The sequence below is a fragment of the Papio anubis genome, chromosome 5 (assembly GCF_008728515.1).
Source record: "Papio anubis isolate 15944 chromosome 5, Panubis1.0, whole genome shotgun sequence".
In the NCBI taxonomy this organism is placed as follows: Eukaryota; Metazoa; Chordata; class Mammalia; order Primates; family Cercopithecidae; genus Papio; species Papio anubis.
Genome location: NC_044980.1, coordinates 77144989 through 77171569, shown reverse-complemented (window position 1 = coordinate 77171569; position 26581 = coordinate 77144989). Strand labels below are relative to the sequence as shown.

The following is a 26581-nucleotide window of genomic DNA, read 5'->3' as shown; positions in this document are numbered from 1 at the left end:
TGACAGAGATTGATGGACTAACTGTTGCCATCATAATGTGCTACATTATTTATATACGGCAGCCAAATTCAATCTTTTAGTTTGTCCTCTGCTGTCAACTGAAGCACTGCAATCTTCTCTGAAAGAACAATTTTCTGGGTTTGTAATTGTTGCATGATTATAAAAATGTATATTCTAAAAGCATAAGGTTCAGTAAGCTATATTGTCCATTTTTCAACAAACATAAAGTGGTCAGGTGTCACTCCTTTGCTATCGACCCTCACTACACCTATCTGGTAAAAACCACAAGCCTGGATCCATCATCTGCTGTGTGCCTGCACTATCTCAGCTGTACACAATGGGGTACATGTTGACGTTATCAATTCTTGTTTGGTCCTTCAGTACTTTTCCTCCATCATTTTTCTATGTTTTCCCAAACAACAGCCTTCTATTTACTGCAGGCGCATTTTACCTTCTATCCTTCTCAAACTTCTGATCCTATCACATTCTCAGCAGCCTACTACACAGAAAACTTCAAATGGGAACTCCTTCAATTTGTTTGTTTGTTTGGAGACATAGTCTGGCTCTACCGCCCTGACTGGAGTGCAGATGCACAATCTCGGCTCACTGCAACCTCCACCTCTTGGATTCAAGGGATTCTCATGCCTCAGCCTTCCGAGTAGCTGGGACTATGGGTGCACAGCACCACGCCTGGCTAATTTTTGCATTCTTAGTATGCCTCTAATCCAACAGGGTTTCACCATATTGCCAAGGCTGGTCTCGAACCCCTGGTTTCAAATGATCTGCCTACCTCACCTTCCCAATGTGCTAGGATTACAGGCATGAGCCATCATTCCTGGCCAAAACTCCTTCAATTTGTGTCATCCAGGCTCAAACTTCCTGGTACATCTTCCTCTTTGAGTCAAAGCTGAACCCTTCCACGTGTACTCCGAGGCTCATTCATCTTATTTTTACACATGTCCTCACCCGTCTGATTATTCCTTCTCTCCTGTTATCTTTAACCTCTTCTTTCTAGTAGTTACTTCTATCAGCATATACATCATCAGGTTTCTGATGTTTTAAATATATTTCCAAAATGTGTCCCACTGGATTTCTATAGGTATTTGACTAACATTTATTGAGCGCTTTCTATGGCAGGAACTTCACTAAACTTGTAACTTGCATTATAACATTTAATCTTTACCCACTACCATTTTTTGAAAAAGCAAACAATGATTTAGAGACACAGAATAATTAGAGAGTAGCAGAGTAGGATGCCAACTCTGCCCCCCTGATTTTCTTAAATCACGGTGGTATATCCCACATAATACACTGCCATGCTTTCATCTAACTCTTGAAAGAATTGCATCATTACTTCTAATACCCCTATCCCTTTGATTCTTTAACCTAATGCAGGCTGGCACTGATGCCTACCACTCCTGTGGATGTGCCTTCATCTAGGTCATCAAGGAACATCACCTTTTCTAAAGCAAGACAATACTTCTTAGCCCTTAGCTAAACTGAACCCACAGAACTATGCAACGCTGGTGCTCACTCTGGTCTCTAATTGAAGGTCACTTGCTCTCAGAAGGCTTCTTGACTCACAGTTCTGAGTTTGATGTCCCTCTCTAATGCTTTCTTGGACTTAACAAGCAGTGGTAACTACTTATCAACTTATTTGTGTCTTTTTGTGAGAGTCTTTGAGAACACGAATTTGTCTATCATTGACCCTGTAATATGTGCAGCAGTTATGACTTTTAGTGGCATATAGATGGGCTTCAGTTAATATTCAGTAAATAATAACTAATGACTGGATGGATATTCTTCATAGGTAGAAATCATATAGTCAAAAATGCTTGGGACCAGGGGCGCAGTGGCTCACGCCTGTAATCCTAGCACTTTAGGAGGCCAAGACGGGCAGATTGTCTGAGCTCAGGGGTTCAAGACCAGGCTGTACAACACAGTGAAACCCCATATCTACTAAACTACAAAAGATTAGCTGGGCATAAAGGCACATTCCTGAAAACCCAGCTAGTTAGGAGGCTGAGGCATGAGAATGGCCTGACTTGGGAGGTGGAGGTTGCAGTGAGCCGAGATCATGCTACTGCACTCTAGCTTGGGTGAAAGAGACTTCATCTAAAAAAAAAAAAAAAAAAAAAAAAAAATCCCAAAAAACAATCAAACTTGAGAAATGTAGTTTATGGTTGAATTTCCTGGTTATTACTTATTTTGTAAGGAATACACATTCGTAGGGAATGCATGTTAATATTAAATAGTAGCTATTCTATTCTCCCTAACATAGTGAGTGCCCTTATTTATGACTTGCCGATTGTAGCTTCCTGCAAATGATTTTTTTCTTAACTCAGTGAATTAACAAAGAAACGTGGTCACATAAATACCTTCCTCATTTGCCTTTCTCCCGATCAAAGGCAGGAAAATACAAACTAACTTCCAAACTTTCTCTTTAATTCCTTTCTTTTCTTCCTTGGTTTCTCCTATTCCTTTGTCCTTTTTCTTGAATAAATTGAGATATTCAGATTAGCTTTAAGGAAATGTGGAGGGCTGGGAACCACCCCCAGAGATTCTGATTTCACTGGACTGGGCATAAGATATTTGAAAAGCCTCTCCCTATCCTGTGATTTTAATATGCAGTAAAGTCTGAGAACCACTGTATTAGATCATTTCGAATGTCCCTTTCAATTCTAGAAACTGTGGGTTCTGTTATTTTAAGGGACTCTCCAGAGTGTTTTAAACTAAAAAATATGTGAAAAGATTTTGTTTTTCAAAATGTTAGAGCCCAAAACATTTTTGTCTTTATATCCAGTATAGACCTTGATTGAAGCCTTATGTCATCAGCTGTGAAATTCAAATACTCAACACTGAACAGAAGATTTTCTCCTTATTTTGTTCAGTCCAATATGCCTTTAGCATTTGAAAACCTAACTAAAAAGAAAAATGTCTTAAAAATAGTGAGGCAAACCACTGAATAACATCTAAGAGATGCCCTGCTTTAAATTAGCATTAATGTGGTTTTGAGTGAGTCTAAGTCTAAGAGGTTTCTTTGTTCATTTACTTGACTTGTGTCCTCCGTGGTTATTTTTGGACTCTGTGGACACTGAGGTGGAGATGGATGGTCTTTTACTGCAAGGATGCCTAATGATTTATCAATAAAATGGCAGATTCTATCAATGAAGATACAATTATTCCTATTGACATTTGTATCTTATTTCCTTCTCTACACTTCCAAATTGCAACGTGGTCTGCAATAATAACTAGAATTTATTTTAAAAGTACATATGAAGGTAAGAATCAGATTGCACCTTCTTAACACATTTATTTGAAATTAAAATTTGCCACACTCATAAGCTTTAATTGTGAGAGAAGGCTTTAAATTAAAACCTATGCATCAAACTCATTAGAATGTTCAACAAGTGAAATATCAATATTCAACACAAATTGTCTCTAAAGAGGCACAAAAGTAAACTGTGAGGCTATTGTTGATTTTTAAAAATGACATTTATTTAGTTCCACACAATTTCATAGGCAGTAAGTCATAAGGGTGCTAACATTTTCTGTGAGTTTTACCAATTTGAGTATGCAAATGCTCATGAACTTTATCTAATTTTAACTAGAATTATTACTCACTTGTGCACTAGAGTTGGCTCATTTTGTCAAATGTTCTGTTTATATATTGGTTCAAAACTCTGATTTCTACAATAGGAGGCAAAACTTTTATTTTCTTTCAGTTTTTAAGTGAAATGATAGTACAGTTCAATGGGAAACCAATAGATTGAAGATGAGGTTGTAACGCACAGAGCTGCATTGTCACAGATGCAAAACATGAATTTAAATGGTGTCTGCATTTTACCTTTTCACATGTAAGTATGTATTGCAATGTCCTTCACATTTAGTTTGTTGAGATATTGAATAAATTAGATAATGTCTTGTGTTAGTGAGGTAACATTCTATAGTGATATATTACTACTTTTTTGCTTTTACTTCTATATCTGTACACAAATTTGTTTACAGAAATGGAGAGAGGGCAGGGATGATGGTGCAGACATATTCTAGGTGGCTGCCAGCACTTTGAAAAGAGCAGGAAAAAAATGGAGAAGCATGCATTCATCTTAATAAATTATTAGGATATTTATATAACTGTCAATACATAAATACATTAACAGTACTATGTAAATACATTAATATGTAAGAAAGATTTCAACATATAAATTCATAAGTACATTAGCCAGTAAATATTAATACAATAGCATATGTTCAGTAGATGTTTACTGCATATAAAGAATAAGCTTAGTAGAATTGCCCTTGATTACCAGGAACACAGAGGATCAAATGTTGGGCTTTAAATTATCAATCAGTTTCTATTAAAAATGTGTGGGTGGCAATAAACATTTATTGAGAGTTTTTCCCCTGTCTTCCTTTCTGTTCCTGAAATCATCTCTGTCTTACCTGTCATGAGGGCTGACCACTTGCTGTTCCCAATGCCTAGAATGCTCTTCCTTAGACTTTAACATCACGGACTCTAGTTTATCCTTGAATGTGCAGTTCATGTGAAGGCCTTGCTTCACTGCCATAAATAACCAGTTTTATTTGTTGTTTTTCTCATCAGCCTGTTTCTCCCTCTTCTCATGGCTTTTATTACAGTGAGTGCTACCTTATTTATTTGTGGCATATGAATATGTGATAAATGATTCAGTAATTATCTGATATGTCTACTGGAGACAAACACTAACATATAAAGAATCCTGAACACGTAAACTATCCAAGAGTTTAACTATCCGTGAACAAAATCAGCTGTCCTTTCTACCTGATTCTCAGTAGTACCATTATAGAATTTTCTTCTTTGTATGGCATGAGAAGTTGTATAATTATACACTAAGCTCACAGAAAATGCACGAGCACAATCATAAAGGTACCTATTTTAGGCTTTTAGGGTTTTTTTTAACCATTGTCTTCTGCAGTACCAAATAGTATTTTATAGGTGCTCACACACTTTGCTGTTGAGGCTAAAAGGTCATGGATTGCAAATGGGTAATGAAGTAAAATAAGATAGTCCCTAAATCACCTTGAACATGAGGTGACAGGCAACAGGTAGGAGGTCAGTGAGAAGAATGAAGCCAACATTGATTTCATGCAGAATATGCAGTCCGATCAGAACTCTGGAGAGTGGGTGGAAAGAGCAGGCAAACAGTAAGTTAAATTGAGCCTGCAATGATTTCTTGCCCCTGGGAAAAATAATTGCTGTGTTCTATTGCCAAAAGGCAAATCGGCATCAGCTTAATTTGCCTGAATCTGCCATAAACTGCAGATGGAACCATAAAACATGGTTAGAATGAAACTAAACACATCTGTCCTAATCTAAAGCAGGTGAGGCCAGCCGGCCAAGAAACATCAAGGTATAATGCTACACACATTACAATATGCAGAAGTATATTTTAGGAGCCTGCTGACAGTAGGATAAAGAACTATGAAATCTTATATTACCCTGTTTTCCTTTCCTTAGCCTAACCTCTTCTACTGGTCGTCATTGCAGTTTTAAAAGACTTTACCAGGCCGGGCGCAGTGGCTCACGCCTGTAATCTCAGCACTTTGGGAGGCCGAGGTGTGTGGATCACAAGGTCAGGAGATCGAGACCATCCTGGCTAACACGGTGAAACCCTGACTCTACTAAAAATACAAAAAATTAGCCGGGCGAGGTGGCGGGCGCCTGTAGTTCCAGCTACTCGAGAGGCTGAGGCAGGAGAATGGCGTGAACCCGGGAGGCGGAGCTTGCAGTGAACCAAGATGGCGCCACTGCACGGAGCAAGACTCCATCTCAAAAAAAAAAAAAAAAAAAAAAAAAAGAAAACAAACAAACAAACTCTACCAACATATCTACTGGGAAACAAACAGAAAAAATTGTTGATTTAAAGGCTGAGAACTTATTGCATTTTAGTCAGAATTTCTTACCTGAGGTGCTACTACCTTGGATAAACTGACATTACAGAGGATCAGAAGTCCGTACTGGATATTTTAATTAGATATGAAATTCTAGCCAAGAGAGAGTTTGTTTTCACTTAAGTTGTCAACCCACATCTGTACTAACCGCTGGGATTATGGCTGTATAGAGGAAATAGCCTGAGATATGATGGTTTTGACCTAAGTAACCATATAACTCATTCAAATCAGGACATATTTGAGGTGAGAAGGATTGTGGGTACCCATGGAGGTGTACAACTCTAATTCTTCTTTAAGAAAGAATGTGCTGTCCAACTGCAAGTATGTAGTTAGCTGGAAGTCTCCTGCAGAACTTTCAGGACCTACTTGAGCCTTAGACCCTCAATCTACCTGGATTGCCCTAGTGCCTGTCATTCCTGACCTAGGGGAAATCCTTCTAACAATAATCTTTGCTCTGGAGCTCCCTGTGGAATTGGCTAAGACTTTCTTAAATCTGCATTATAGACTGAGGCTCTCCGTGGTCAATCCTGCCCCGACCATCCGCACCCTCATGTCTTCCATTTATCTTTATTGGTGTCATACTTATGTCGCAAGTTGAAGCTTTTCCTGCTCGTTTCTGCTTCCTCCTCATTTTGTCATTCGCAGACATTACTTATCAATAAAATTGTTACACTCTTATCTTCATCTTAGCATGTCCTTGATCAGATGCCATCTGATAAAAGCATGCCACTAATGATTATGTAAAGAGAAACAGATATTCGACAAAATCTATAGTAACCCTAATTATGTTTGTTGTTTATCCTCTACTTTGTCCAAGATCAAAACTTTGATTTTTTGTTGCCAGTGTCCACCCAACACAGTTACATATAGGACCCTTATTAATTTCAGGAAGACTTTGACATGGTAGACCCCAGTTTAATAAACTGAACATTTATACCAGGGTACAATGGGCCAAGCATTAACTTCTTTCTTTTAACGAAGAATCTTATATCTTTTCCTCACTTATTTGTTGGTGTGCCTAAGGACCTCTCCTGTCTTCATTTCTCTCTGCTCTCATCCCCTCCACTCCGTTCCCCTGCACTCCCTTAATACACTCAGTGAAATATAGTATTAACGTTCATACTTAGCAACCCATGTTTAAGCAGAGACTCTTTAATTCTACATCTACTTATATAATAGCTTAATCGGACATTTTCATTTTAGATCTTCTGCAGACTTTTCAAATACAATAATACCTCTAAAACTAAATCCATTGTATTTCCTTATAAAGGATGGCTACTCAATCATACAGGGAAGAGCTCTGGAAATCAACCGAAATTTCTTGATCAACCCCTGGATCAATTTGGTCAAATTGTCATCTTGATTCTACCTTGTACATGTTTCTCCAATCTATTACCTCTTTTCTCCCTTTCAAAAGATAGTATGTTAATGAAGGAAGTAAGATGAAAATTTTATAGTATATTAGAAATGTGTTTCCATAAGCAAAAAAGAACAAAAATTATAAAGAGAGAAAAACATGTCAGCTAAACAACAGTTGGCATCTCTAAGATATAATAAGACTTGAACAAATAGTCCTCTCTCATTTTGACCACAGAAGCATGATATGACTGGCCCACACATGCCTGGTAGAAAATTGACTCGATTTAGCATTGTCATCTAGAGAGGGCAGCACAAGTGCCATGAAAGGTTTCTTAAGGCACCAGAAAGGATTCTTAAGGCACTCTACATAATGATGAGATAATCAAAGGGACCTCCTTTGGCCCTGGGTATATCAGGACTGTAGGCCTACCTCAGTTACTACCTGATGCAAGAACTTGGTTATAGGACAGAGTGGGATCTGAAAGAAGGGTTCTTATTTTTAGGTAAATATGTAAATATGAGACTGTCCTTACATTGATTACTCCACATAGGTGGATGAATCTTAATTTGGGGGAACTTTTATTCTTGTTTCATTACCTAGCATTTATTAACTAGATTTGATATTAAATGATGCCTACTTTGATTTCCCTGTCTGTAGCCACCTCTATGCAGGGTCAAGAGAATCTTCATCATTTTTTTTTTTGAGACTGCTTCAAACAATAAATGCATTTCCCTTTTTCCCTTAGCCCAACCTCCTCCATCTGATGCAACACATTGCTGCCTTAGTGATTGTTCCAAAGCACAAATGTGGTGATATACTTTCCCGTATTTCAATTTCTTTTATAATTTTCCAGTGCTTAAAGATAAACTCCAAAATTGTTGGCACAGCATAAAAGACCTTGATTCATATGGCCTTCCTACCTTTTGGACCTCATCATTTTGTATTTCTGATACATATTTATATTCTAGCTACAGTGATCTACCTGAACTTCCTGGAATGAAACATGATCTTTTACCTTAAGTGTGTAAAGGTAATATTACACATTTAATATTAATATTTGCCTGTAATATTAAGCGTATGCTCTCTGTAATATTTGCCTGTAATATTAAGCATATGCTTTCTTCTGTTCATCACCTGATAGCACTGAATCTCCTTAAAAATCTCCACTGGTCCCACAGTTTGGATCATGTATACCAATTGCAGGTGTTACTACTGTGTAGTATAATTGTAATTGTTCCTGCATTTTTATCTCTCCCACTAAGCTCCATAGTCTGTTATTTAGTTTGGTATATACCACACTTACCTCAGTGTCTACTATGCAGTAGGTACTCAAGGAATAGAAGGACAGATAGACAAATTGATAGACAAATGGAAGGATAACTGGCTAGTTGTATGTGTGGATGGATAAATGGATAGATAGATAGATAGATAGATAGATAGATAGATAGATAGATAGATAGATGGATGGATGATAGGTATATAAATGATACCAAGTCTACTGAAGTATCTTTATCAGTCGTCAACCACCCCATTCAAAATGCTGCCAGAATTGTCTTCTTAATTTAGATCTGACCATGTCCAAACTTTAAAATACATGTTAAAAATGTTAAACACTCTCATTGACTCCTTATTTTAAAAATTACAATGTCACTTTTTAATACTCCCTGATCTAACATATTTATACTTTCTTAGCCATTCCAGATTAAATGCTCCATGGTCCAGCCATGCTAAATTCTTTGCTATTCCCCAAACATTCATTCATTCATTTTATGACTCTTTTTTCTAAGATCTGCTCCAGTGCTTATGTACTGTTTTAGTCTATCATCTTAGTGTGGCTAATGACTTGGTTTATATTTGACAGAAATCATAACCTGAATTTTCATTTTTCAAATATTTTTAAAGTGCTTCATCTGGAAAAGAGATTAAAATAATTCTCATGTGAAAAACCTTACAGAGAATAACGTAACTAAGAAATACAATCTAGTAGGAAGTTGGTGCCCAGATGCTTTTTTGTTTTGAAAAATCCCATACTCATTGAGTCCAGGAGGTGGCACTTTCACCTACAAAGCTCCCTGTAAAACTGTATGCGTTTTTGTGCATCTGATTCAAATCCTCTGTGCAATAGAGCCACACCCATGATTCTGTCTGAAGTCTGCTTTTTTACTCCAGACTTAATCAGTGCTACTTTGAGTATGTCAGTCTTCTCAGAGACAATCCTTAAGGTCTCTGGAAGCCCTTTTATTTAGCTGAGAAGATCTTTCAGGCTCCGTCTGAATTATTTGAAATGTTTTCACACGGAGGTTTATAGCCACATCCTTGATTTGATATTTATGTTGGGCCATGTCTTTCTGGCATTCGATAATTTACCACTTTAAGAGGTGGGAGTTTAGAAACAATTGTGTTTTCTAACACAAGTCCTGGTCCTTGTATACTACTTCCCTTTACTTTTCAAAAGGACTGATTCTTTATTTAGCTCATCTCTTTATTGTAGCACCTTATCATATGCAGGCAGTAAGAGCCAACTGATGCTTTAATAGTCTGCCTGGAAATCTCCTTACTCATATGAAAAGTTAATCGCATACATATTCTACTTCCCCAGTTACCTCAGATGACAGCTTTATCAATTGTTACTCGCTACATAAAATGGGTAGCCATTTTTCTAGCTTTTCGTGGCCATGACTGCTTTTCCCGATACTGTCTGCCACCCATTGCCATAGCCAAGGCCACGCATTGTGGGGTTTCCATTATGTATGTCATACCTTATTTTTCTGTAGCAGTTTCTCTCTTATCCTTCAACATTTCTTTCACCCATCTCAAGCAAGCTAGCCTGAATTCATTCACATGGCGATCATAGCACTCCAAGAGAGGAAGTAGGTATCTTCAAGTGCTTTTCAAATCTCTGTTGTCTTCAAGTCTGTTAATGACCTACTAGCCAAAGCAAGTCACATGGACAAGCCCAGATTCTAGGGATCCAGAAATAAATCCTGTCCTTTAAAGAGTTAAAGAGTAAGCTGTGTGGAACTAAAGAAGGTATTTATCAGAGTAATCAATGACACCAGTCTATTACAGATACTTAGGTTAGTATTTATTAACCAATTAGACAACATTCTCTTTACATATTATGAAGGAACTCCAAACTGAACCAATAGCTTTCAGAGGCAGTGTTTGAATTATGCAGTTCAATTTTTACCATGTTACATAATATATATATATATTTTTTGAGTACATGGTTTGAAATGAGTCTTGCAAATCTTATGTGTGAATCTTAATATTACCCTGACTTTTGACTTTGCCAAGGGAACATCCATAGCAAAGTAAACTAGTATGTTTCAATGCCTAAGAAGAAAAAAAAAATGTCAATTTCTGTTTTTTTTTATGCCTTAGGTGATATTTGCGATCCCAATCCATGTGAAAATGGAGGTATCTGTTTGCCAGGATTGGCTGATGGTTCCTTTTCCTGTGAGTGTCCAGATGGCTTCACAGACCCCAACTGTTCTAGTGTTGTGGAGGTTGGTAAGTGCAAAATTTAAGCATTTCAGTAGTTATCTTTTTGTTTCCATGAATAACTGGCAGTTTGGCTGTGGTGCATTATGGAGATTAGCTGTAAAATTGCTGTATGTTGCTAATTAGTTTACTTTTGTGTAGGATTCTCAGTTTTATCATTTCCAGTTTATATTGAAATTATATTGTGTTCTTTAAGTTTTAAAATATTTTTAGTAATTAACACTAAATTTAAAGACACTACAAATAATACATAAATATAACATTTCTCATATTTCTAATATTAATATAAATTTAACATTTTATTCTCAAATAAAATACATAACTCCAAAGTCAATTTATTCAAGTTAAATTATCACTGTAGGTAAAACAGGATGTTTTTAGGGACTTCTAATATCCATCAGCATTGTGTAGCTGTTCTAATCATTACTTTCCTTAGGTGATAAATGTATTTGATATTTCTAAGCATATAAAGAAGAGGATATTCCAGATGCAGTGCTCTTCAAAGTTTTCTCAAAAATTTGCTCTGCAAAAATTAATATGTCGTTGGTTATATTAGAATAGTTTTTTTAAAAGTCTCCAAAATATGTATACTTATGGATTTAGAGTAATTTCTGTAATTCCAGATAGTCCCCATTAAGGAAATAGCCATACTTTAAAATAATTTAACATCATGTAAACTTGTGCAGAGATTTTCTCTCTGACTAAAGAGAGAAATGATTTTCAAAGTTAACACCACAAGTAAGTTTGAAAAAAGTATATATTTTTCACATTAGTACCAAGAAGAGTACAAGATGGAATATATCTGTTCATCATAGGAAACCAAACATGTTTTGGATCAAATATTTGTCAACCAGCATAAACCTTAGAGAAACAGGACACTTCAATGTCTTTGGGGAAATAGTTTTGAAAAAGAAAAGTAATAGCGTCCAGGGATCAGCTTGAATTACCCATCATTGTACCCAGTGCACCTAACTTAATACCTTATGCATAGTAAAAAATCCAGCAACTATTGGTTGAATGAAAGAAAAAATAATTAAATAAAACCATTCATTTACCATCTTTGGCCATTAGTTACTGGATTGTAGTGTGTTTTATTTTTTAAATGAATTTTCCTTAATTTTATTTGCATTATGAATATATGTTATCCAAATAAGTTAATTATATTATTGCTGAAAAGTACTTTGTTCATTTAATTCATCTTCAAAGATAATTCTCTTTTAAGACTTTTATTAACTCACTGATATTTTAGGAGGTTTGACACAGTGCCATTGAAATAAAACTGTTGTAACCACTTTGACCCGGGCTTCAAATATGTACATTTGAGTTTCAGAGTTTAATGTGAGAATCATATCCTCAGGAAAGTCTGTATATCTGAAGAAAATTAGAGTCATAAATACCCCTAGTAGGAATGTATGAATAGAATAAAATTTTAGTGTTGTATTTTAAGCCCAACAACCCCCAATTGGCAGTGCCTTCGATTTGTATAATAGTATGTAATATTTTTGGCACCATTAGAAAGATCCAAATCTGGAATCAGAGAAACAAATGTAGGTAAATGATTAAGAAATCAGTATCTTAGAAGAATTTTTTTTTTTTTGAGATGGAGTCTCGCTCTGTCGCCCAGGCTGGAGTTCAGTGGCGCAATCTCAGCTCACTGTAAGCTCTGTCCCCTGAGTTCAAGCCATTCTCCTGCCTCAGCCTCCTGAGTACCTGGGGCCATAGGTGCCCACCACCACGCGTGGCTAATTTCTTTCTGTATTTTTTGTACAGACGGGGTTTCACCACGTTAGCCAGGATTATCTTGATTTCCTGACCTTGTGATCTGCCTGCCTCAGCCTCCCAAAGTGCTCGTGTTACAGGCATGAACCACCATGCCTGGCCAGCAGAATTTTAAAGTAAATACTTGTATACTTTTGGGCTATACTTTTAGATATTAATTGAACTTTCACCATTTTGTCTGAACATTGATACTATGGGCAGCAATACTTTAAAAACTAAGCACGCTGCCATATTCCACCTAGTTTAGTGTGACTTTGGGAAATCAAATGCTTATAGAATTCAATTAAAACTCAGATTCATTACTATGTATTAGTATACATCTCTGATATTCAGAAATTGGATAGTTATACTGTATTATTTTAAGCTATATTTTTTAATTGTATGTTTCTCACAACCCTATTATTCTCTGAGCTGTATTTAGGAGGTCTTGGAAGAAATATATTTAGTTTGTATTTGCTTGATCATTTAGTATAGGATATTAGTTACACCAATTCTATTTTCATGTACTGGTGTTCTAACATTAAAATACTAGGAAACAACTTTCCTAAAGTTGAACACTTTAAGTGTTCACAGTTTCTGAAGTACAACTTTCCTATATTGTGAAATAATTTTTATAAAAGATCAGAGAATAATGAGAAATCAAGCACAATTTTCAATTTAGGCACCTATTTATGACAGAAACATTACCCTACTTGCCTTTCTACTGCTTTTTCTCACCTTCATACTTTCTCGCATATGAAAGGTGTACTAAATATTGATTGAATAGTAATACTTGGTAATAATGCCTTTAATATCTAGCTTACCTTGGGGCTTTTCATAGTTTTAAAACTAATTATTGGGATCAAGTAGTTCAATCATTAGATTACTAAAGACCATCCTGCGTTTTTGTTTAGAAAAAAAAATAAAAGGCCAGGTGCGGTGGCTCACACCGGTAATCCCAGCACTTTGGAAGGCCGAGGCGGGTGGATCACGAGCTCAGGAGTTTGAGACCAGCCTGGCCAACATAGTGAAACCCTGTCTCTACCAAATATACAAAAATTAACTGGGGGTGATGACAGGTTCTGTAGTCCTAGCTACTAGGGAGGCTGAGGCATGAGACTCACTTGAACCCAGGAGGCGGAGGTTGCAGTGAGCTGAGACTGCGCCACTGCATTCCAGCCTAGGCGACAGAGAGAGACTCCATCTCAAATAAATAAATAAAAATAAAAATAAACGGCTTGTCCAAGGCTTTTTTGTTATTGTTCTGCTGTTGTTATCTAACACCAATGCAGGAAAGAGTGTATTAGAATTTAAAAAACAAACAAAAAACACATGTGGGTATTTTGAGGTAATATCTTAAAAGGCAAAAGACATTTGAGCTGTCACTAGTCTGTATTTTCCTTACATATTAGTTCCTGCAAAGATAGAGATGTTTCTAAGGTTTCTTTTATCCATTTCAGACCATATGAATTTTGAGCCATACATATTATGAAATTCTAAATCTTTTTATTTTTAATTTCCAAAGGAAAGAAAATACTCTCATTTATATTTGCTTAGAAAAAGTGTTTTTTGATCCTAGTTTTTAAAATTATTTTTACCTAGTTTGTTCTTCAGTCAGACATATACTCTTCATTGCAGTTCATCTGGAAAGGAGAATTTCAAATGCATGCTTAGAGGAAAACATTTCATGATTTTACCTCAAACCTTACTACTTTGCAGTAGCTTTGTTTCAAGTTATTGATACTTATTTCAAGAGATCCTCATCCAATTTTGTACTTTTATTCTTCCCTCACAAAACATATAATATCAGATAAGTACAAAACACTTAACAACATTTGCAATCAATACTCACATTCACTTGCATTCCTGTGTTATGTGGGATAGTTTGGCAAAATTGACTTTCTCAGATTTGTGAACTTCATTCACTAGACAACATTGCTTTTCTTTGGACATTTTTTTGATATTTCTGTATACTGCATTCTCGCTCTCTCTTTACCTGTCTGTATCCCCACACACAGCTATCACGCATACACACCTACACAACTCAATGTGCTCAGCCTCTTAGAGTTATTAAGATTCACTTCTGATATCTGAAAATGGCAGTAGGAAAACTTCTCTTCAAACAAAGCAAAGAAAAAGCCCTTGTTTTAAATTCTTAAATTTGAAGACATTAGCCAGATTAACCAGTGTTTGCACAGATGTGCACTGAATGCTGCCTCCCTCTCCAGAGGATTTGTGGACAGACCACCATGTGGCTAAGCCCCAAATTGCTTCCCACTTACTCACTCACATTCCTGGATGGCACTGTGTAATTGGGAGCTATATTATGACACATGCATTTCATGCAGAAATTTTGTATCATCTCTCTGGCCCCCCCCCCTCTATACACACACACACACACACACACAAAATATATATATTATATATTTTATATGTATAAAATATATATATTTTACATATTTATATAACATATATTATATAATATAACATTAATATATTATATATGTTATATATGTTATATATGTTATATATGTTATATTATATATATTATATACAGAGAGAGAGCGAGAGAGAGAGAGAGAGAGAGACCAGCCTAGTCAACATAGTGAAACCCTGTCTTTACCAAATATACAAAAATTAGCCGGGTGTGTTGGCAGGTGCCTGTAGTTCCAGCTACTAGGGAGGGTGAGGCAGGAGAATCACTTGAACCCAGGAGGTGATATATATATGTGTGTGTTTGTGTGTGTGTGTGTGTGTGTATATATATATATATGGGGAGAGAGAGAGAGAGAGAGAGAGGGAATCTCGCTCTGTCACCCAGCCTGGAGAGCAATGCCATGATCTTGGCTCACTGCATCCTCCACCTTCTGTGTTCAAGGGATTCTCCTGCCTTAGCCTCCCAAGTAGATGGGATTACAGGCATGTGCCACCATGCCCAGCTAATTTTTGTATTTTTTTTTTTTTAGTAGAGACAGGGTTTCACCATGTTGGCCAGACTGGTCTCGAACTCCTGACCTTCTGACCTCAGGTGATTCAACCACCTTGGCTCCCAAAGTGCTGGGATTACAGGCGTAAGCCACCTTGCCTGGCCTATCAGTATATGTTACACAGTTCATAAATGGAAATCTTGAGAATTTTTAACTTGTACAAGTTCTGTGGCATAATTCTCCTGTGTGCATTATCAGAATAATCCATTAGTAACAAGTATAAACTTTTACAACTCAAATACATAGTATATTAATGTAATCAAAGGGAAAAAATAAGTGATCTTTTTTTAAAAAATTAAATCTTAGTTTTTATTTATTTTTAAATAAATATTTATTGAATGTTTGCTAAGTAGTTGTTACCTGAATGGTGGAGGGGCAATGATAAACAAGTTGCTGTTTAAATGATGAGATAGATAGACAGACAGACATACAGACAGGAAGATATAGATAGATAGATAGATAGATAGATAGATAGATAGATAGATAGATAATAGAAAATAGAAAAATAGATGATGGATAGATATATAGATATGTTATGATGTGTTGTGATACAAGTACATGGAGCCATGAAAATATAAAACAAATACCCTGCCTTAAGCTAAGTATAAAGGAATGCATACCAACCTGTAAAAGTAACATCTAGACATAAATCTAAAAAATAATTTCAATCTATTGCAGACTGAAAACAACAACAACAAACAACAAAACCTATTCCAGACAGAGAAAATAGTGTGTAGAATAACCAGGAGATTAAAAATATAGTAATGTCATGAACTGAAATAAGTTAAATGTGTCTAGAACTTAGAGAGAAGGGACATGGTGGCCAGCACTGACTCTGAGGATGGTGACAAGTGGCAGATACGCTAGAGTTTGGTACAGTGTTTTAAGAAAAATTGACTTTTTACTAAGAACAACAGAGAGAATTTGTATTTCTGTTGGTGCAACATGGAAAACAAAGTACAGCAAAACACAGCAGGGGAACAATTTGAAGGCAATTGCAGCAGATGAGGCTAGACATGATCTTAGCTTGGGTCAGTGTGGTAACTAACGGGATGAAGAGGAGAGAGTCATTGAGTATTTAGACGATACCCTAGACAAGTATTGGTTATTTGTGGGGTATGAAGAAAAAGAGTGTGGGAGAAACTAAGAGTAAAGAAAGGCATCCCCAGTTTCTGGCCTGAGCAACTGGGTATCATTTACTGAGATATTGTAAATGACAATACACAGGATTGGGAGGCAGAAAGAGAGTGCAGTATTTCACATATTGAATTTGAGAAATTTGATAGACATTATCTAAGAAGTCAAGCATCAATGTAGAAGTCATAATTATATAGATGGTTATTGAAGCTTAGGGAATGGATGAGTCTGCCTAGAAAAAGGGTAATAGCAAAGAATAGAAGAGCTAGACATGGGAAAGAATAGAGGACTTTGAAATGCAAACCGGTAAGAGGGCCGTCAATATTTAAGTGATAGGTAGAGAAAGTGAAATCTGTAAAGCAGCCAGAGAGAGAGTAGTCAGGTAGAAGGAAAACCAGGAAAGTGTGGCGAACAGTAAGTTCAGGATTAACAATGTCTCAAGGAGTGGATAATCAGCAGCGTCAAGTACTGTGGAGCAGTTAAGCAAGATAAGCATTTACTTTGATTCCATGTGATTTATGGATGATCTTGTTGCTTTACGGAAGATCAGTTTTGCTGGCATTGTGGAGAAAGAGCTTGACTGTGGCACATAGAAGAATTTGTAGAAAAAAAATTAAATTGCTAAAACAAACATTTGTCTATTTATTTGCTTACTCATTCATCTGTCAAATATTTGAGTCTCAGCTATGTGCCACTCTTCCTGTCACTGAGGATATAGCAGTTAAAAAATAGTCTTTGTCATAAATATGTGTAAAATATTGTTAACATGAGCAGACAAAACAAAGAATATAAACATTGGAATGTGGTAGTAATATAACATTCATCATCACTTGGAAAAAATTAAATGTATGTGTATTATGGAGAGTAGGTCAGTACAGGATAATAATACTGTATATCATTTTATTTATAATTTCTTTTTATCTTCTCTGTAATTATATCAACTTCTGGCTAGTCTTCTCATTTCCGTGTGTGTGTGTGTGTATGTGTGTGTGTGTGTGTGTGTGTGTGTGTATGGCATATCATGTAAAAAATATATTATATATATATATATATATTCAGGAAAAGTTCTTTCATTTTATTCTGTTTTATCTTCTCCTATCCTCTCCTACCTATCATATTCCATAGAAACTTATTTTCCTTTGGTAATGATATCCCTTTTCTAATACAAATTCAGATTCTATTAAATGTTACCCCCCTATATTGTCACTAATGATCTGTTCCTCAGCTTTCATTTTATTATGAAAAATTGAATATATTTACCCCAGAAAATAATGACTGTCATACACATTTTAAAAAAAAAACTAGAAGTTGACTGTACATTTCACTCTATAAATAGCCATATTCATGTTTATCTTTCAGAAGACAATCAGTGTCAGAATATCAAGTAGTATAATAGAGTCTGACGCTGTCTGAAAGACTTCTTGTTAGTGTTCATGAAATATCAGAAAGTTAGCAAGCCTTAAGTAGCTCTCTTGGGTGGTGTAGGGTTATTTTAGATTTTGAGACTTTGGTTACTAAATGAGGGGTTTGGTAAATTTCAGTTAAATTTTTCACATAGTAGATGAAATTGTGAGTAGTTGTCAGGGTGGTTCATTTTCCCCTCTTCTTAAGATTACTTCTTAGACTCATGATTGAATCCATTTTTCTAGAAATTATCATAATGAGAGCTATGTTTCATGGACTAAAATACTTTCTCTAAAGCTGCTAGCCAATAGATGATTGCTAAGAAATTTTCCAGTCAACTAGGGTCAAAGGGATTTATTTTCACAGTTATGTTTCCTTACTTTTCTAATAATAAGAAAGGTTAAATATAAGTTCATACAAACAAATATAATTGTAAGTTAAGATGACAGATAATTAAGGGAAAGTTTTTGTACTAATTTTGGATATATTATAGCAAAGTAATTATGTTTTATATGTGTAAAAATTCTGTAACATACTATATAAACTTATTAGCTTATTGATGTAAAAATATTTCTGCTTTATTAATAATGACAATGAATAGAATTTGTTAGTTTGTAATTCCAAGCTGTAACAATTATATATTAACTTTCAGAGAGAAAAAAATGTATAACATCAAAGAACCTTAGATATTATTGAATACCGAAAGCCATTCTAGTCCAGTCAAAGGACAAAAGCCAGTTTGTGGTAAAACTTTTATTTGTAAGAAAAGACAATGACTCATTAAGATATTGATGTATATCATTTAAACCACTGTCCTTTAGTTTATATTTTACACGGCATTTATTGAATTTTTTCTTTACAAAAGTTATATATATATATAAACTTTAGAACATACAAAATAAAAGAAGCAAACAAAATGTATCATAATCTTAGGTTATATACACTTTTAGTCTTTTTTTAATCACTTATCTGTATCTGGTTTTTTTAATACCTACCTAAAGCTATATACAGTCATATAAAGAACGATAGCAATTTGATTTTTTACATAACATTATGTACATGTTTGTGTTTATGTGTATACATATGTGTGCATAAAACTTATACTACACAGTTCATATTTCTTGATAGTCACCTTTAGTTTTTTCACATAAGGATATAAAATTATCTTTCCATTTAATTAAAATTTGTTTCCTGAAATTTTTTAAATAGCAAGAAAACATTCCATCATTTATTATCATTTATTTAATGAGCCCCTACTTGTGGACATTTAAGTAGTATGCTAATTTCCTCTACTATGAAGAATTTGATAGAGTGCCTTATAACTAAATTTTGTGTATATTTGCCATTGTGTCTTTAGACTAAATTCTTAAAGGTAAATGGTTGGGATAAGAGTTTTTTGAAAGCTTTTAATATTCTAAGGATTGTATAGAAAAGGCTAAACAGTTTATCATGATAGATTTTTAATGAAGAGGAAGCTTAATGTACTTATGCTCACTTATTCATAGTAATATAGATTTGGAGTTATTTGATTTGTATAATAGAAGAAGAAAAATACACATGAAGAGAAAAAGAAGAGATTGTTATCCTATCCAATATATTTCAAAAATAATGTGATTATATCTCCTTTAATTTTCATTCAAACATTTGATTACTGTAGTAGGCCATAAAACATTTAAAAAGGGTAAACCAGAAGTAGGCATATATAAAGAAGAGTTTAGTTAATAAAAACTATAAAGAAAGAGACATTCTCTAAAATGAAGCCCAATAAGAGAAGGAGTAGGTATTTAATCATATAAAGCTTAAGTAATATTTTAGAGCATCTGCAGCAGCAGTCCCCAACCTCTTTAGTACCAGGCACTGGGTTTCATAGAAGATAATTTTTCCACAGAAGATGGGTTGGCATTAGATTATCATAAGGAGCATGCAACCTACATCCCTTGTATATGCAGTTCACAACAGAGTTGTGTTCTCAGGAGAATTTAATGCTGCTGCTAATCTGAAAGGCGGCAGAGCTTATGCAGTAATACTTGCTCACCTGCTGCCCATCTCCTGCTGTGTGGCCTGGTTCCTAACAGGCCACGGGCTGGTAGGATCCCTGATCTAAAGCATGGAACAGGCTTAGGGTAAGTGGAAAAAGAAAGCTTAAGAAGGTTAAATAAAACTAGGAAATGGAAAAATGACTAATACTACTCTGATGGAAAGTAAAGGGCTAATGGATGAATGACACAGCCTTTGCTCTCATCTCTCTCCATACTACTATTAACACAGAAGATGGAATGAAGAAAAAGAAAGGACACTTTAAGAATTCATTGAAAATAAGTGTTTTGGCCTGGAGCAGTGGCTCATGCCTGTAATCCCAGTACTTTGGGAGACCAAGGTGGGTGGGTCACTTGAGTTCAGGGGTTTAAGACCAGCCTGGCCAACATGGTAAAACCTTTTCTGTACTAAAAAAAAAAAAGCCAGGTGTGGTGGTGCACATCTGTAATCCCGGCTAATCAGGAGGCTGAAATGAGAATCGTTTGAACCTGGGAGGCGGAGGTTGCAGTGAGCTGGGATCATGCCACTGCACTCCATCATGACAACAGAGGGAGACTGCTTCAAACTAACTAAATAAGTAAATAAATACATAAGTGTTTTGATAGGTTGGATTAATTTCTTGAAAATATTACAGACTCCTGTAGCGTCTAATATAAATCTTATTGGTACCTCCTGTGTGCTAGAATCATGCTATTTGATATGAGGAATTACTAGAATAAAGCATAAGGGTTACTGAGATGAAATAGAGGCATGAATTCTTTGTCAAAGAGCTTAAAATAGATGTCATTGTTTGTGGAGTTTTGTTTGGCCACATTCCCTGGAGCCATAGGAAAACTAGGTGACACCTCAAGGTGACTTTGTACTGTAAGACAACTTATTGTTTAACATATATCAAAGTATTTATGTGAAGAAAAATCCATAATCCATATTGCTTAAAGTACAGGGTTAACAATTTATAAATGAGTCATATAATGAGAGTAGAACTGGGCTGAATCACTTCCAGATTATATTTAATTTTGGCATTTGAAAGTATAAAATTAATCAAGCTATGATTTAAAATAGACAACAATCAATATTTATTGTTATCTTCTTTTTATTTTAATCAAGACTTGGAAAGAAAAATAGGGAGGGCAAAATTTCAGTCTCTCAGCTGAAGATAGAACCCAGTAAGGATATTTGTTTTCTTCAAGTACTAATCCTTGGAAAATATAGCAAATTTCAAAAAAGAATTAACACCTTTTTAATACAATGTATTCATATAACCCCACAATGTCTTTATCTGCTAAGGTTTCCTTGTGAAATGAAACCAGAATGCTTCATCCAAATCACAGAGAGCCATTGGATACAGAACTCGTTATTGTGACTCATCTACACAAGGAGCTCAAACATTTTCAAGAACAAGACATATTCTGTGTGTGTCAGCCTAGCTGTCTTTTAACCAATGACTTTGGCTTTTCAGACAATAGATAAATTGGAGTGCATCACAGAACAGCCTCTGGCTTGCAAGATTAGATTTCATTACTTCTTAAATATGGAGGTCCAGCTGTGTTACTTTCCACAATGCTTTCCTGTCCCAGAACTACTGTAGTAAAGCTCCCTTCTCAATGAGCCCTGCTGGTTATTAGCACATCAGGTGATAAACACTGAAGTGTGTGGGCTGATAGTCTTTTTATGCAGTTTATCAGTCACTGTCATGCCAAAGAAAAAGACTTTTTTCCTCATCCTTTTCCCTTTAATTTTGCCTGTATTTTCAGAGTGTACCATTCATTTACACACACACACACACACATGCACACACACACACGTAAAATAACCTGGAAATAAACAAGTGAGCTAATGTCAATGTCAGTGTTAAACAGGAAGGGGATTCTGTGATAAATGTAATGAATAGACCAAGGTCATTGATTCCTGCTCAGTGGAAGAAGAGTTAAACCTACAATTTTGTTCCATGCTTTTTGCACATTGCAGTGCTTGTGTTCAAATTAAGCTGTGCCTGTTACACATATGGGGAGTAATACTTTCAAACCCAAAGAAATAATAATACTTCTTTTTGTTGGTTTGGAAGTTTGTTGATGTTGTTTCTGGAGATGGGGTCTCTGTCACCCATGCTGGAGTGCAATGAAGCAATCATGGCTCACTGCAGCCTCAATGTCCCAGGCTCAAGTGATCCTCCCACCTCAGCCTCCCAGGTAGCTGGGACTACAGGTACACTCCACCAAGCCTGGTTAATTTTTGTACTTTGTGTAGAGACAGGGTTTTGCCATGTCGCTCAGGCTGGTCTTGAACGTCTAGGCTCAAGCAATCCACCCACCTCAGCCTTCCCAAATGTTGAGATTACAGGCATGAGCCACCCCACCCAGCCAAAAATAATACTTCTAATTCCAGTGTTTGTTACATGCTGAGCATACTCTACTGGAATTCTGTAGTGTGTAAACATCTGAAGGAACACATTCTTTAAAGGACTGCATCATGGGGGTGTGGTTAAGAAGCTAGCTAGGCTGAGTTGAAATCTTGGTACTTCTATTTGCTAAGTCTGTGACTTTGAGCAAGTTACTTAATCTCTCTCCACCTTAGTTTCCTCATCTGTAAAATTGGGGTACGAGTACCAATGTCAAAGGGCCTTTGTGTAAATTAAATGATTCAATACGTGTAAGGATCTTTAAACAGTGTCTGGCTCATAAGTGCCACCCAGGAGTTACTAATTAAGTGATATAAATAATTAAACCTTATATACTATTTTAAAGCTACATGCAGAAATCAAACATCTAAGCCTCTGACTATTCTTTCATCATTTTAGTCATTAATAAAATTATTGAAATGTCCAATAAGTACTGACTTATTTTTATGTCAGGTTTTTTTTTTTTTTTTTTTTCCTGTTTGTGCATGAATACACAAACTGGGGACAATTTAGCTGTCAGCTTTTAATTTTTCAAAAACTTTCTTTCCTTCAACATAATTTGACAAATCACCTCATTTCATATGGGAAAAAGAGAACCCTATGTTTTATTATATGAAATTTATGAGTAATGTAAGTAATGCTTGCATAATTAGGAATCAGTCCTTTAGGAATATAGCTTTCCTTATGCTTAGAGCAAATAAGTTATGAATTGATTTTTTTCTTTATAAGATTGCAAAATGGGAATCCTGTAAAGTATAATAAATACCAAGTTGGAATTTATGACAGTACATTAATAGTAGTTTCTTGGATATGATAGATCAGCAATAAGCTCTTTGTGACTTTGCATAAAGATAGAATCACAGGGAAAAAAGAACATTAGGATCCTCCATTTAACAAATGTGTATTGAGACTTCATGGAGAGCTTGTGATCTACCCTTTCTCTATGACCTGACGATAAAGGCTCAGCCTTCTAAATACTTAAATTTAAGAAAGGGTAAGACAGGCACATCAGTAATCATTATACAATGCAGAAAATAATTATCATAAAAGGGGAACAAAGTGCTATGGGTATCAAGTGGGGAAAGATCACTTCCTGTCCTAGGAATCAGATTTTATGTTTGTGGTGGCTTTTGAGATGAGCTGAGATGGAAATTTATTTAATCTGTAGAAATTACTATATTGGAACATTTTAAGCAAATATAGAATGATAGAAAGCAAAAAAAAAAAAAAAAAAAAAAAAATAGACATGGGGAAACTTTCTAGAAGAATTAGCATTAGTGGTTGCTGAGGTTATAAGGTGTTTATGGGGAGGATTGTGAGCAAGACCAGGACGGTAATGTGGATCTGTATTCTATAGAGCAGTGGTCCCCCACCTTTTGGTCACCAGGAACCAGTTTCGTGGAAAACAATTTTTTCCACGGAGCCGCGGTGGAGGAGTAGTTTCAGGATGAAAGTGTTCCACCTCAGATCATCAGGCATTAGATTAAGGAGGCCACACCCTAGATAACCCGCATGTGCAGTTCACAATAGGATTCCTGCTCCTATGAGAATCTAATGCTGCTGCTGATCTGGCAGGAGGCAGGGCTCAGGCTCATTTCCTGTTGTGCAGCCAGGGTTTCTAACAGGCCGCAGACAGGCACCTGTTCATGCCCCAGGGGAGTTGGAGACCCTCGATATAGAGCCTCTATTCATCTCCTTGAACCAAAGTACAATCTTCAATGTCATTTCCAAAATTATCCCAGAAATAAGACTCTATAACTTGTCTTGAAAATTTATTATTGAAGCGTGTAATCATTATAAAAACACAAAGCTCTTATCTGAACAACATTTAAGTACTACCTCAGGCTTTTGAGGAATAAGTTGTTTAAATTTTTCTATTATGTTTTTATTCTGCCTCCAAGGTAAATTTATTTTTCGATTTATTAATTATTTTATTTTCGACAGGACTTGGTCTAATAGGCAGTTGATTTGGAAAGGGCTGAATGTGGCTCATTGACCAAAATTGATGCTAACTTTTAATCTAGAATTTCTAACCAGAAATTAGTTATTGGAAGAAACAACTGTAAAGTTTTAAAGCTGGTTTCCGGGAGAAACATCTACAACTAGAAATGTCAGTTGACGTGGAACATTTCATGAGAAGCTACAAAATATTTAGATTCTGCTGGATGGACACTTAGTCTTGGACACTAAGGAAATTGTTTCCATTAGAACAAATGTTTGGTTTTCCTATCTGTGGACTTTAATCAACTACATGTGAAATATATGCAAAATAGATTCTTTGCTAGAGAGAAACTGAAAGATTGAAAGTATATCTTTAAGGCTTTTCTTTGTTTCAAAATTTTGCAATTCTTTCCCATTGCAAAGATACATTTGACATTGTTTGCATACCAGTTATATTCTCCCTTGACTCAACCCCAAGCATGACCTCCTCTGACTAATCTTGCCTTTAGGCAGAAAGAAGATAAGATTACCAGTTCCCAGTGCTCTAGCAATTGGTCCATAAGATGTAGCTGAAGGAGGGAAGGAAAGGAAATTAATTCTTTACAGTGTTGGATTGCTGGTTGTTATAAAGCAGCTTAAACAAGACAGGTAATAACACCATTGTATTTTGTGCTAGTTAGATCACATCTGGAGTACCGTTTCCATTCTTTTTACTGTATTTTAAAATATGTCATCAAATTTGAGTTTATCAAGAGTAGGTCAACAAAAATGATGACCAGGTGTATATACCATGATATGTAAAATTAAGTAGGGATATTTATCTCAGTTAAGAAAATAATTACAATAGCTTTTAAATATTTGAATGACTGGCATCTCAAATATTGGGCCTGATTAATCCGTTGTTTTCTAGAGGCAGCTCTGAGAGAGAGATGTGACATGTTCCTTGGTGATATTTTGAGTTCTCTGCCTCTAGAAGTTTTGAAAGATATATGGATTTTTTGGTAGGCAGATTGGGCTGTTAGAAGGGTAGAAATTAGAAATTAATAGTTTGCATTCAAAACTTGAAAATATTTTAAGAGATAAGAAAAATTGATGTGGGCCCTCCCTGAATAGCCCTGTACCTTTATTCAATTTCATTGCTTTAAAGTTAGACCTGTCTACTTTTTTATCAGTTGAGTTCTTTAAAGACATTCCAATTAAGGAGAAATTTAGCCTAGGGAGACAAGTTTTGCAGATAGGAAAATTACATTGTCAATGTCACATGATTAACACCTGAATGTGGATACACTATTTTCCTTTAAAGAAGGTCCTAATGATTATGAAAAGAAAACATTTAATTTTAGCTCCTATTGTAACAGGAAAAAAAAAAATCCTCTAAAGCAGTCATTAACTCACCGTTACATAAGGCAATAGCACATTAGATTAGCTCTATATAAGCGAACAGAAATTGTGTTTTATCTCTTATTGTCAGTGTCCTTGCAATGAGTTAAAACTACATGAAAAGGATAATTCCCCCTAATCGAAAAGACACGTAAGAATTTCACAGAAATATCTCATCTTTCTTCAACTTAGACCTGCTGACTGTTTCTTTTTTCTTCCCCCTTCATCTTTTGAATTTCAAAATATATTTTAATTAAGCCAAATGTGTGAATCTGTATTTTGGGAACATATCATTTCAAAGCCATTGTAAAATTTCTGAAGTATTTTGGAATATAAGGAATGAAAAGGGAATGATATTTTACTAAAAGACCTCACAGATATTAAAATGGTAAAAAGTCATGTTTGAAATAACTGTAACCATATGAAATACTTGATTGTGGCATGCACACACACACACACACACACACACACACACACACACACTCTGTTTGCCAAGATTCTACCATGAAGTAATTTTCTGTCTTTAAATTCATCGCCATTTATTTTTTAAAAGCATTGAAATTTCATATTATTTATATCTCAGAAGACACAGAATATTCAGTATTCAACCCTAGTCATCTCTGCTGAGGTGGGATGATGGGCAGGGAAACCAGTAATTGGTCTAAGGCTGCATCTGCCAGGCACATGGATCAGTCATTTGTTTGTCTCTGTGTTTTGTGCTACTTGGACATTGGACATTGGAAG

General features: G+C 35.5%; 1 protein-coding gene across 2 annotated transcripts in view; it reads left to right on the top strand.

Annotated features, from left to right (window-relative positions):
- EDIL3 (EGF like repeats and discoidin domains 3) overlaps positions 1-26581 on the top strand; it is a 448089-nt gene that overhangs the window by 128084 nt on the left and 293424 nt on the right. For both annotated transcript variants that reach the window (XM_017959723.3, XM_003899900.5), the window contains exon 2: positions 10676-10804. In XM_017959723.3, coding sequence (XP_017815212.1) covers positions 10676-10804 — 129 coding nt within the window. The remainder of the gene's footprint in view (positions 1-10675; positions 10805-26581) is intronic.